We start from the raw sequence: 13,065 nt of genomic DNA on the forward strand, positions 1-13,065 counted from the left end.
ATACTTATATTATACTCTATTGGTAATATCAGAGACATATATAACTCCGTATATCCTCTATCCTATATCCTCTCTGGTAATACAGGGTGTTTGGTACATCGTTTGGTACATCGGCAGATAGGTTGAGTCATTTGCTGTCTACTCATGCCTAGAAAAACAAAATTGGCCATGTTTTTTTTTTACTATTACTATGCAAATAAAAACTTGAAATTTACGAAAAACTGGCATAGAAGTGAAAAAAAAATACGCCAAATTAATAATTTCTAGGTCTCAGAAGATAGCAAATGCTCAACCTATCTGCCGTTTTAATTTGGCAAACGATGTACCAAACACCCTGTATAATAGGGGGTATTACTGCAATTTTCTGCCGGTAGAGTGCAGCACTAGCTCCTACCTTACCATAGAGTAACTAGAGTTTGCGGAAAGAGAATATTCGTGAAATGTATGGGGTCCAATACATTCTACGACTTTTCTCTTTCCGCACTGGCTCTACTATCAATAAAATTATTATTCTCTTATCCAATGATATCTAAAACGAGTACGTGGTGTGACGAGGCCCCGCCACATCTGGCGTCTTTCGAGCGTCGGCGTCTGTCGGCGTCGGTCCAGCGCTATGGAAAATGACGTCGCTGCGCAGTTGCGTCGACGCTGCGTCGACGTTGTGTCGACGTCGGCCATAGAATTGTAGACGCCGACGCTCGAAAGACGCCAGATGTGGGGGGACCCTAAGTGGGAGCGAGAAAGAGCCAACAAGGACGCAGCAATACGTAGAACTGTCAACGCATTTTCAACGTCCTTGTCGCCACTTAAACTGATATTTCATTCTCGCTCTCACTTATGGATCCGGCAAATCAAAGTCGCGCTGTAGTGCGTTAGTTTGTTACGGCTGTTAATCGATCGATCAAATGCCGCAATGTATTACAAATCGCATACGACTATCGCGACGTTTGTAGAGGCCATTATAGTCTGTGGTTGATTTGATTGATGTAACCTTTATCTATGTAGTTATAGATAATCTGTGCGCGGGGTCGGTGATCGGTGTGCGCCTGTGCAGACCTCATCAAAGCCGAAAGCGTTTGGCTGCTCGTTGAAGTTATTCGTTATTCCTTATTTTATGGTCAGTATTTACCGGCTTTCATTAGTTTATTAATATTAACGCCGTCCCATTATTTCTTCTTCTAATAGCACCAAGCATAATATGAAGGTACGCGATGTCATTTTAACCTATTTCTTTTATCTTCTCTTTTTTAGTATATTTGCATCATTTACCACCATGTAATTTATTATATTTCATCTTAACCTATATATTAGCATTTATAAGTGATACAATTTTAATAATTTTAGGGTTATTAATATACCGGCTGTCCGCCGTCCGGCATGCCATTATGGAGCCATCTTGATGTACTGTAATGGCCGCCGTCCGTGTCACATGTGACAAACTTAATTTTGCCACGAAGTGATCGTATTTAGCGTGTTACAGTGTTAGAAATTGACTAGTGAATGCTCGTATTAGTTGTGTGATCGGTGTTTGTAATGATTCGGTCGATGCAGATGGAGGGAGGCGTAGTTCACCCGCACCCGGGAGCGGTCGGCGTCGTGCACGGCGGAGTGCCGGGAGTCGTGCACGGGATGCCCGTGCACGGAGCGGGCCCGGACGGCGAGCACGCACAGCACGGGCCGCGCCGCCGCTACAACAACCGCCCGAAACCGCCCAACAACTTGGAGAGACTTCCGTTAGACGAGGCTGCTAAGAGAGTAAGTACCTACCCTACCCTCTTTTATGATTATGTATCGTTTTTTACCAGTCATTGTACAGTACCACTTCATCATCACGATGCAGGCAGCCTTAGTGTATCATTAGCATCTTTTGTTGAACCAGACAACAGTAAGTAATAGACTCTTATACTTGTCATCTTAAATAATAGAATAAATGACTGGTTAAAATGATTGTGCTGCTGATACGGTTGAATTACAAGACTGTACTCAGCATACAGTTTCATAAATTATTGACTTCTCAACCAAGATTCAAACTGCAAACTATTATGGTCAAATCAGTAGCAATCTTTCATTTATTATTTTATACTTATCCAATAGGAAATGGAATCTCTCCCGATGAAGACTCCGGTGTCGGTTCTCCAAGAGCTGTTGGCTCGCCGAGGAACCGTGCCTAAGTATGAACTGGTGCAGATTGAGGGCATGATCCATGAACCTACATTCCGTTATCGAGTGACCGTCGCTGATCTTGTTGGTGAGTAAATCACATAGATGTCTTGACTATTTTCACCCAGAACATGAAAAATACTGATTTATTCTCTACATTGGTAGTAAAATAGGCTTTTTGTAGATAATTTTTACCTTTATTGCCTCACAGTAACCTTCTGACATTTGCATATTACCAATTAGTGATTCTGCATTACTCTGATAAAAAAACTTGCAATAGGTAACTCAAATACTTCTTTCATAACAAAACAGCTGATCTTGACCACATAAACTGGCTCAATTCACAAAAATTTTCACCACACCAGCTCGGAAAGGCTTACTTTGCACTTCAAAAACGGATAGCTTGCAGATAAGTTGCATTTTATTCACATGTGAGGCAAAGTAATCAAATGCAAATTTTGAGTTCATTTCTTATGTTTGCTGGTAGAATTGACTTTCAAATAATAATTTTGGATCATAAATATTTAATAACATTCATTTGGATTTGATTTTGTTTGATATTTTACATTTAATATTTGCTTCCGGTTGGAGTGGTGTAAAATTTTGTGTTTCACTCGGGGGCAAATTTTGTTTAACCCTTGTGCTTTGAAACCCTCGAAACGCTCATGATTCCATTTTTCGAACCACTCGCTACGCTCGTGGTTCAATTTTGCAATCTTTCGCTTGCTCGGGTATCAATATTAGCACGAGCGGTTAAACAAAACCTTTGCCCCCTCGTAAAACAGATAACTATTGTATGGTTGTCTTGACTTAAAAAAAATCGTCCTCTTTCAATAATTGACAAATTTTAAGAATACAAAAAAAAAATATGTTTATGAACTTAGGAGTCTTAAAGCATTAAGCTCCTAAATATAGAAAGTAGTACTCTTTTTGCTATATCAATATTTTTTGTGAATAGCTATGGGCACTGGGCGCTCCAAGAAGGAGGCCAAGCACTCCGCAGCCAAGGCTCTGCTTGACAAGCTGACTGGTGCTGCCCCGGCTGACCCGCCAGCTAATGGAACTGTGCCTGAGACGTAAGTAGTTCCAACTTTTCTTAAAGGTGCATCTATACTGTACTGTAAAATTGTTACCGCATTGCATAGTTGCTCTAAAAAAGTTAACTGCAGTGTGGATGCACCTTAATACTTCTTGTGTTTCCAAGACTTATGCCTTCATATTCCAATAGTGGCTAACACATAAGGTCCACTTCACATGTGATGAGTGGTCATCACACCATTAACCATCATTTCCTACTTTTCGCACTAGTATCGTAAAGTACAGTCAAAAGTTTTAATTTATGACCCATTTTATACCTTGTCACAGTTACAATAGTATGAGGTCTCTAGCGATTTTCATATTGATTGTCACTGTGACAAGGCACGAAATTGACCATAAATTAATACTTTCGACCGTACTATGTATTACCCAATTCTGTGACACACTAGTACTGATTTGTCCTCTTTCTCACAGTACTGGTGGTGCTGTGGTGACGTCGTTTGAAGACAAGCTGATGGGCAACCCGGTGGGCTGGCTGCAGGAGCTCTGCATGTCTCGCTTCTGGCCGCCGCCATCTTACCATGCTGAGAATGATGACAATGTCAATAGACGTAAGTGGCAGTCAGATTTGATTAATTTTATTAAGGCTCATGTAGACGGTGCGAGAACTTGCAAGCGAGCTTCATTACATTGCGGTTGCGGTTTGATTGGTCGGCTGAATGGATGAATTTGGATGTCCTCAATGTAACTAAAATCGCATACGAGTTCGCGCGCAGTCTAAATCAGGCTTTATTTACAGGAAATACATTTCAGATACTTGACTGCTTCCTGCTTGCCCCTTTTGAACGTACGCCTATCGTACGCGGTGCGTCATTGTGAACCTTTTCGCAATACACGTAGGTTGAAATTGGGCTGTAGCTACGCGCGTTATTTTGAGGGTCGATCAACTATTTCTTGTTGTTATTCTGTCCCATCAGCCAGGAGACCATAGTAGCATAGTTTGTTAGAAGAACTGCTGTACCATGTTCTACAAACGTGCTTAGTAGGTGTCCCATAATGTAAAGGCCTTATAACTACCAACAAATTCAAGTTTGGTTCATTTAAATACGAAAAAACTAGTATTTTAGGAGTGACCCAGGAGACCGTAACCATGGCAACTAGTGACAAGAACAAGTTGATTCACCCTGAGGTCTTTGGTGGTCAAAGGGTTAATGGGCAAAGTTTATACCGTATTAAGACACCTGAAAACAAATGACTATACATCAGTAATGTTTTGTAATATAAAACTGGTTGTTTTAAATTTTTTATTCACTTTGAGAATGTATACATTTTTGATGCTTTATGAGAACAATATTCTTGTACATAAAATATGAACAGGGGTTGGGTAATGTTCCCATTCATTCATTTTTCAGAATCGATCCACTAGTGTGCAACCCTGAAATGTTGATAGAACTATTTGCACATATTAGTTTGATTTCCACATATTTTAGGCGAGCTTTTACCTTTACGGTCGTGTCAACTGCCTCCTAGCCTAGTCGGTAGTGAAGTGCTTTACTCTGTCTAGTACCCACAACATCAGCCTTAGAGCATTTTCACACTGTCCGATCCGATATCGGATGTCGGTAGGTAGTAAGATGTAAGACACACTTGTTTTTGTGTATTTATTTATTCATTTAATAAATCATTATTACTAAAAAACGATAGATAACGCAAAAAAGGTGGATTTAATGTCATATGGCACTCTCCTCCTGTGTTCGCCTATGAGAAAGTTTTCGTCTTCCGGCATCCGATATCGGACAGGTGCTTCCGATAATTTAGGCCCCCGACATGACCGAAACCGTCAGTTGTCGGATCTATATTTGTTTGTGGGTGTATGTGTAGGCATAATGCTTGTTGTAGTGTGCGTGACCGCTGAAGACGGCGCCCTGGCGCGCCCCCGCGGCCTGACTACGCAGATTTAGGATCAGACAATGTGAAAACGTCTTACCCCGGCTACACACGTTAACTATAAATCGTAGCGATTAAACTGTGCAGTCCGATTTGCGCAGTTTTATCTACCGTGTGTATGACAAATCGTCGTCGATTATCGTAACAATTTGTCATACACACGGTAGATAAAACTGCGCAAATCGGACTGCACAGTTTAATCGCTACGATTTATAGTTACGTGTGTAGCCGGCATTACTGTGCTTACTGTAGGAATAGGTCGATTTGTGTGTGGTGTTGTGTTATCCCATAATATTTATTTATTTGTACAGGCCTCCCGCACGAGCGCCAGTTCACGATCATCTGCACGCTGCTGAAGCGGCGCGAGGTGGGCACCGGCAAGTCCAAGAAGCTCGCCAAGCGCCAAGCCGCCTACAAGATGTGGCAAGCGCTGCAGGACAACCCCCCGGAGTCCTTCCAGCCCGATGAGGAGGTAACGACACATTATTGTAAAGATGTAGTGTATCATTGTTTTCCATCGTATTTTCTCGGAAACTGTTACGTACGTGTGCTGGCTTGCTATCTATCCACATGACAATATATAACAGAAACGTTCGTATTTGTCATGCTACTTCAACGTCAGTACTTTTTGTACCGAGTTTGACTGAAACAGCAGGACACGTTCGTACGTTTCCGTGAAAATACCATGGAAAATAATTATACACTACATCTCTACATCGGCAAGGTAAAAACTTTACCCAACAAAAAAGAGACGTTCTCATAATTATAGAAATGGTTTTCATTGTGCAGTTTAACTATATTTTCCAGAGACAAACACTACAATTCTCTAATAAAACTTATAACCTTTTGAAAGGCAACAATAATTAAACTTAAACTGCTAGCGACATTTCATGTAAAATGTCACTGGTTTGAAGATTATTGAGTGAATTTTATACCTTTAAGGCGGGATTCCACCTTAGTGTGCATTTTCACTAGTATGTTTAGTACAAAACTGCTTTTGCCGCAGTGTCGCACACTGGTGGAATTCCGCCTTTATAAATACAAGCTTAGTTCATTATTGGTGTCTAAAAGCTTTAAGTATTGTTGCTCTAAAATATTAAATTGTGTTAATCCCGTGTAACTAACAACTAAAACTTTTTCCAAATTGATTAACAGCCATGATGCGAGTGGCTCCTTTGTCTCATTCAGCTGTAAGGGTTAGCACTTGGCCAGGTGATTTACTATCTTTCGGTCGGCGACAGACTAGCAAGCCACTGGTCTGTTCTCAAGCCGGGAATTCATTGGGTGACAGAATGTTCTGCGACTGAGAGAAGTAGAAAAATTGAAGTTGACATATCTGGCAACATCACATATAATTCTACAGTGCTTTTGACCTTGAGGTCTACTCAAATAATATGCTACTGCTTTACAACTTAAAATATTTTTCTTAAAATTACAATGTCTTTTAGGACTAAAGAATCATCTTTCAGTCTGTTCCAAAATACTTTTGAGATTCAGTTAAGTTTAATTGTCATCGCAACAAATGCCGTCGATTTTAACAATGCTTGCTTACTCAAATAAATTTCAATTTCGCATAAATATATATTACAATACTAGTAATATTAATAAGGTTTAAAGCTCAATTTGCTTAGTTTTAAATATAGTATCAACACAATAAAAGTCCGCCATTTGTAAATTTTTCTTTGTGCAATAAATTTTAAATAAATACATAAAATACCCACTATAGTGTGTTATGCGTAATTGCCATAAAATCAGTCTAGCAATTCTTCTAAATTCTCTACCAATCGTCGCATTACATATTGTCCCCTCGTGAATTCGCAGCTCATAATCGTGTTATGTTTTAGGGAGTGGCGGCCCGCTACGCCGACCTGAAAGACAGTAAAATCTCCACTCTGACTACCAGTCACAGCCACAAGGTGTCACAGTTTCACAAGCATCTGAAACAGTCTGTCGGCCCCAACCTGGCCAAGTTGCAGGTATGCAAGATTTTTTATTATTATGCATGGGCTTTGGTTGTTGTTTATGTGATAAGTGATTGTAACCGACTTCCAATGTTCGATTGGAACGCTTTTATTTTTAAAATCACGTGAATAACAGCAGGAAATATTTGTTACTTTCCTGGGATGACTCAAAAAACTTGAGTTTTTTCTAGAAAATAAACAATTCACACAGTGATATTTCAATTCTGCTATTAATGGGGTCATTTATTGATGTTATTGGATGTTTGTTAACGCATTCACTGCCAGGGGGCGTGGCCTAGGAACAAACTTGTATGACGGTGAACGCACATGTGCGTTGGGGGCAGTGAATGTGTTAAACATCAATTCTTTAAATTGTTCGTGTACCCCTTTATGCAACCCCTATATTCAAATGATATTTTATGTGCTGTCTGGTTTTAGTTGTGCTGATATTACTGTAAAACTTGTCTATAAACCTAAGTACAATTTCAGCGTATACTTGTATAGTTATTGTAGTTCTTTGGATGATCACTACCTTTTCGTAGTTTGTAAAGGGGCCAGATTTTGGGTAAAATGAATAAGTTCTGAGACAATTCTATAAAAAGACAATATCACCGAACATTTGGAAGTTGTTGATAAAATTAAAACGAATAGAAAAGTATGCATGTATAACAATCATCGTTTAACCACCTCGTAGTTAGAAATCGCTCAGAACAAAACACATTACAATCAATAACAATCTAATTTAAACTTTCACGATTATTAAACATTATCAAACTGCACAACGGGACTTAATCGCGTATTTAAGTTTTAAGATTTACCTCCGACGTTTCGAGGACGGCGTTGTCCCCGTGGTCTCGGAGAAGACGTGGGCTCTTCTCCGAGACCACGAGGACAACGCCGTCCTCGAAACGTCGGAGGTAAATCTTAAAACTTAAATACGCGATTAAGTCCCGTTGTGCAGTTTGATAATGTTTAATAATCGTGAAAGTTTAAATTAGATTGTTATTGATTGTAATGTGTTTTGTTCTGAGCGATTTCTAACTACGAGGTGGTTAAACGATGATTGTTATACATGCATACTTTTCTATTCGTTTTAATTTTATCAACAACTTCCAAATGTTCGGTGATATTGTCTTTTTATAGAATTGTCTCAGAACTTATTCATTTTCTCGTGGTTTTTTTCGTGGTCTCGGAGAAGACGTGGGCTCTTCTCCGAGACCACGAGGACAACGCCGTCCTCGAAACGTCGGAGGTAAATCTTAAAACTTAAATACGCGATTAAGTCCCGTTGTGCAGTTTGATAATAACAATCTATCTTCAAAGTACTCTTTAATCTTTCCAGGTGACCCCGCTGAACAACAAGGACTTCAACTTCGTCCAGTTCCTGCAGGAGATCGCGTCGGAGCAGTCGTTCGAGGTGACGTACGTGGACATCGAGGAGAAGTCGATGACGGGGCGCAGCCAGTGCCTCGTGCAGCTGTCCACGCTGCCCGTGGCGGTGTGCTACGGCAACGGGCTCAGCAGCAAGGACGCGCAGGCCTCCGCCGCGCAGAACGCGCTCGAGTACCTCAAGATCATGACCAAGAAGTGAATGTCCAAGCCGAGCGACACCGGCCAAGGGGCCTATCAATTTTCCCAATGAATTGTCGCCTCACGCCTCCCCGGGCCGATGTCGCTAGGTTTGAGTCGACACTCCTCGTCACCACTTCCCATTTGAACATGGCATGCGACACTGCCTGTAGCGCTTCGGGCTATGCTTTATAACTGGCACGTTTGCAGTATCTTACTTGTGATTTTATTTATTATTCTCGCGTTCGATTCCTATGTTTGTTTTAAATAAATTATTTCAGCAAGTGAACTCTCACTTGTACTACTACTGCCAACGTGCGAGGGTAAATCGCATAGCCCGTAAACATAATGAAACAAAGTATGGAGTGGTCATATAACATAATACAAGCTATACTTTGCATAGAATTAGTGTAATTTTCCCAGCGTGGAAATTACTTAAAAAAAAACAAAAAATACAAAAAAAATATAAAAAATAAGTATAAAATGTAAAAAAAAAGTGTGGACTATAATATTTCCAGTTTAATATTCAGCATTATTCTAGGCATGTTTTTAAATTCATATCTAAAACGATCGTTATTATCAAGGAAAAAAAAACATAATTTTAGCTTTTAATGTACCTATATTATAGTAATCATGGCAAAGCCTATTATATTTTTTCCTTAACAGATCTACTTGTGGTTACGTTTAGTCTGGTGTGTTATGAAATCAACATGCTGAGCATTAAACGGAAAATGAATTCTCAGCTAGTAATGTAATGTCTTGTTGACGAACCGGCCGGCCTTTGCTTTGTAACAAGCTCCCAGATGTGGTCCTTTACTTGAACTGAACTAGAACTTCTTACAAAGTGCAAGGGTTGGATTCTGCAGAACACTCGAGTGGTGGCAGGATCGCGAATAATTTAGTTATATTTTAAACCAGTCACTGAGGTTTTCTTTTGAACGCATGATGGAAAACTTTGCAGGGAAGCTGAGAACTTAGTGTCAGAGTGAATATATCACTGGTATAAGCGGTTGCGGAGTTAGGATCCCTTGCCTGTGAAAATGGGCATTATTTTAATGCAAAGTATAGAGGTTGTAACATTAGTACCTGTTCAGTATCGTCGTTCGTGCTCGGAGGACGAGTCTCGGCACATACGAGGGTTCTGCGCACCGAGTTTCTTTTAAATTGAATGGTGTGTCCACCTGCCCTACCGTCGCACTGTTCAAGTTGGAAAAAACTTATCAGAGTAAAGGATTGGAGTTCTGTTCAACCAAGACCGACTAAATATTGTACTCCCAGAGGGGCGTAGTTGTTTATTTTTGTGTTTAGTGAGTCTTGGTTTTACTTCTTGTGATTAATCTCAAGGATAACTATTGTAGAATAATGTCACTATTGTGAACACTTTGAATTCATATTTGCATAGATGTACGTTTTGTTTATTTTAAATGCAGTAAGATATAATTTTGTCAATGCACTGTTTGCTCTAATTACAATAAAATTTTGATGTTGCTTAACTATATTTTCTGTTTTATTTACCATCTGCCTCGTTAGCACAAAACCCGTAGAACTAGATTTGGGCTAATATATGACATGACACTAGAAAATGACAAATTAAATAAGTTTTTGGCAAAAATTTCATTTTTGGTACAAGCTTTTATCGCTGACTGTACTTTTGTTACGACAGACTACGAATACTCATCGAGACAATTCTAAAAACCCCTAATTAGGTTGCGTTGTTTCATCACAGGGTTCCTATGGCCACCTGTCTCCATCATCAGATCAGCTCGATGGTACCATAATATTGCATTGTCATCCGATTTTTACATGCATGCAAAATTTCAGCTCAGTCGGAAACCGGGAAGTGGATCAAATTTAACTTGCAAGATTTGATTACAGACCGACAAACAGACAACGGTCAGGTAAAAGTAAATAAAAGCTTGTAAAAAAAACATTGCAACACCTGAACACCGTGTATGTTTATAGCGATAAAACAATGAGTAAAGCTACTTGAATATTTCTTGCTTATTCAGTAAATTGTACGAGGATCACTAAGTACATCGCTGCTGCGGCAACCATCTGAAACAGGCGGCAAAAATATAGATAGGTAGTTTCGGAAAGCTTCCATAAAGTTAGAAAAGTTCTCTCCATGCATTTTATTTCGCAACTAGGGCAATGACCTATTACGATATAGATTGGTTATGATTGATGGCCAATGGCACTAAAGTTGCACTGAATAATTAAATGGCTTCATCATCATTTCTACTACTCCGAATGACGTTTTTCTGAACTTACATCAAACATGAGCGGCGCTTCTAGTAGAAAATAGCCGTAAATGCTAATCTCGGTATCATGATAATTCATCAAATTCGAAAAATGTTGGATCTGAGGACAAAAAAGGTTTCCGTTTAAATTATTTTGGAAAATAGCTGATACTCTTCATACTGCTGGATCGATTTTTATCAAGCATAGCTTAAAACCACCGCAAAGAAACTTGCTTTCACGTAAAAAACTGCATCGAAATCGGTCAATCCGTTTGAGAGCTACGATGCCACAGACAAACGTTAGAGTCGGACCAAGATAACTAACTCTGCAGTGATTGTTATAGCATGTGATTATTTTAAGCGTCAAACTTCTATAACACTTGCATCTGCTATAAAAAACCCTGCAAATTTATCTTTGTTTTGCGACCCCCCTTTTTGCGTCGGGGGTTAAAAATACAAGGAATTCGATAGGGAAAATTTACCTCCACGAATAGATCTATGTCTTCTTCTTCACTATTTGGAATGTCATGGATTACACGTCCGATTTTGTCAGCCTGGAAGCAAATACAAGTACCTAATGAAAATGAGCCATCTATTCTGCAAACTTCTCAGTTTAAACTAGTACCTACCTCTGATTTCAATAAGCTTCCCGACCGGGCCAACACGAAAACCTTTATCAATTGTAACATAACCCAAAAGGAGCATTCAATGATGTTGTGAACGCTAAAGTTGCCTTTATAAAATAGCCCCAAGCACATGTCGCAAGACTCACTGACGATCGTGTGAAAGCACTGTAGCAGAGTAAACAGGATTGGAGCTTGGAACACCTCATTTATCTGTCTCTTGACGCGCATTGCTTTCACGTACACAGTCTGCATCTGAGACAGCGTTACAGGTATTCGCACCAATTCCGCTTTCGATCCCTTGATGATTCTCCGGAATTTCTTGAACATCTTGCAATGACTCTCGATATTCTTCAACAATGCGTCTACCATCAAAATAAATACAAAATAAAAAGCTAGTACAATAAATTGTATCATCTCGGGTATATCGAAAGAAAACGTTATCAATATTCTTTTCCATAAACTGGATTGCCCTGTGAAAGTTATGACCGTAAGCGTGATCAAAATCAGTATCAGACTTCCGAAAACTACACAGTTGACTTGGATGCGCAGACGACCTAAAATTATGTCTCTATTAACATGATGCAGACCATCCCAGGCTCGAATGATGTCCCTGAACATTGACACATATACATCCTTCTTACAATAAACGGAGAAATATGCAGAAGTACAGAAGAGAACTGCTGTAGTTAATTCAATTACGTAGTTGGCTTTTGCCATAGCGCCTTCAGCAAGAACATTATCTTCTTTTGATGTAATTACTTGATGTACGTGGAGTCCACAAAATATGTAAACAACAAGTAGGATAAAAACGGCGCAAAGTGAGCGGTTAAAACAGGATTTTTGCAAAATTATGCAGTTTCTCTTTTCTTTTGGCAGATCGATTGAACAGGGGATAAGTCCAAAAAGACATAACACTAGGTATAGAGGTTTGAAAATTTGCAGCAAGGATAATTCTTCGTTGCGTCTCAGAAATGGGGAGAAGTACAGTCGTAGTGAAGTTAACATCTTTTAAGGTTGATCTATCTATTACTCGTGGAAACCGCAGTGCTGTTAAGTGGTACAATTGCACAATTTTTACTACCGCGTGTGAAAGCATTGGTCATCAGACTAGTCAGCAATACATTATATACTCAGAGTAACCACTCTGAGTAATTGATTGTGGGCATAGATAGCCATCTATACGCATAATTATTTACCTACTACTAATACTGATCACTACTGTTAATTAGTATATCTAGGTTGGTATGTAACATTGAGCACATCTATGCGCTTATGCAACCTATACCTAATGGATTAATCTTCTTACGTGCATCCAACTAAATCTTTAAAATGATATACTTTTGGCACTTTTAGCTTACAACCATGCCGCTTTATCTAATTTCCAAGATGCCGAGCCACTGTCGAATCGATGGCAATGTGTAGTATGGAACTGTACATGGTCCAGTAAAATACCTATATCTGTACCTATGTAGGTAACTGTTAGGTAGGTGGGTAGGTACTCAAAGAATTAAAAATCCAAAATAG

The 13,065-nt window shown here is 39.5% G+C and overlaps 2 protein-coding genes across 5 annotated transcripts; one reads left to right on the top strand and one right to left on the bottom strand.

Annotated features, from left to right (window-relative positions):
* Window positions 1–979: 979 nt before the first annotated feature.
* Window positions 980–10,173, top strand: LOC134670369 (interferon-inducible double-stranded RNA-dependent protein kinase activator A homolog). Of its 4 annotated transcripts, none has more exons than XM_063528187.1 (8): window positions 980–1,117; window positions 1,552–1,755; window positions 2,095–2,248; window positions 3,119–3,236; window positions 3,673–3,809; window positions 5,457–5,617; window positions 6,990–7,121; window positions 8,449–10,173. In XM_063528187.1, the coding sequence occupies exons 1-8, from the start codon at window positions 1,115–1,117 to the stop codon at window positions 8,695–8,697; spliced, it is 1,158 nt and encodes a 385-aa protein (XP_063384257.1). In that variant the 5' UTR covers window positions 980–1,114; the 3' UTR covers window positions 8,698–10,173. The 4 variants fall into 4 exon arrangements, with proteins under 4 accessions (XP_063384257.1, XP_063384256.1, XP_063384258.1 ...); XM_063528186.1 differs by having other exon boundaries at window positions 1,037–1,204; XM_063528185.1 differs by lacking the exon at window positions 980–1,117 and having other exon boundaries at window positions 1,413–1,755.
* A 503-nt stretch (window positions 10,174–10,676) lies between these two features.
* On the bottom strand, window positions 10,677–12,634 carry LOC134669824 (uncharacterized). Its single transcript, XM_063527444.1, has 4 exons — window positions 11,545–12,634; window positions 11,398–11,469; window positions 10,947–11,036; window positions 10,677–10,730 (listed from the first exon to the last, which is right to left on the bottom strand). Exons 1-4 carry the CDS (start codon window positions 12,544–12,546, stop codon window positions 10,677–10,679), a joined length of 1,218 nt encoding a protein of 405 aa, XP_063383514.1. The 5' UTR covers window positions 12,547–12,634.
* Between the last annotated feature and the right edge of the window lie 431 nt (window positions 12,635–13,065).

Source organism: Cydia fagiglandana, chromosome 13 (assembly GCF_963556715.1).
Source record: "Cydia fagiglandana chromosome 13, ilCydFagi1.1, whole genome shotgun sequence".
NCBI classification, from domain to species: domain Eukaryota; kingdom Metazoa; phylum Arthropoda; class Insecta; order Lepidoptera; family Tortricidae; genus Cydia; species Cydia fagiglandana.

What these genes read in the sequence shown, in the direction of transcription:
- LOC134670369 (XM_063528185.1), top strand. Translation starts at nt 1,534, where the DNA reads ATGATTCGGTCGATGCAGATGGAGGGAGGCGTAGTTCACCCGCACCCG. An exon ending in TGATGACAATGTCAATAGAC is followed by an intron (nt 3,810 to 5,456) that starts GTAAGTGGCAGT and finishes TTATTTGTACAG; the next exon opens with GCCTCCCGCACGAGCGCCAG. An exon ending in CCTTCCAGCCCGATGAGGAG is followed by an intron (nt 5,618 to 6,989) that starts GTAACGACACAT and finishes GTTATGTTTTAG; the next exon opens with GGAGTGGCGGCCCGCTACGC.
- LOC134669824 (XM_063527444.1), bottom strand. Translation starts at nt 12,546, where the DNA reads ATGTTAACTTCACTACGACTGTACTTCTCCCCATTTCTGAGACGCAAC. An exon ending in GAAGCTTATTGAAATCAGAG is followed by an intron (nt 11,470 to 11,544) that starts GTAGGTACTAGT and finishes ATTTGCTTCCAG; the next exon opens with GCTGACAAAATCGGACGTGT. An exon ending in AAGCGCCGCTCATGTTTGAT is followed by an intron (nt 10,731 to 10,946) that starts GTAAGTTCAGAA and finishes CGCCTGTTTCAG; the next exon opens with ATGGTTGCCGCAGCAGCGAT.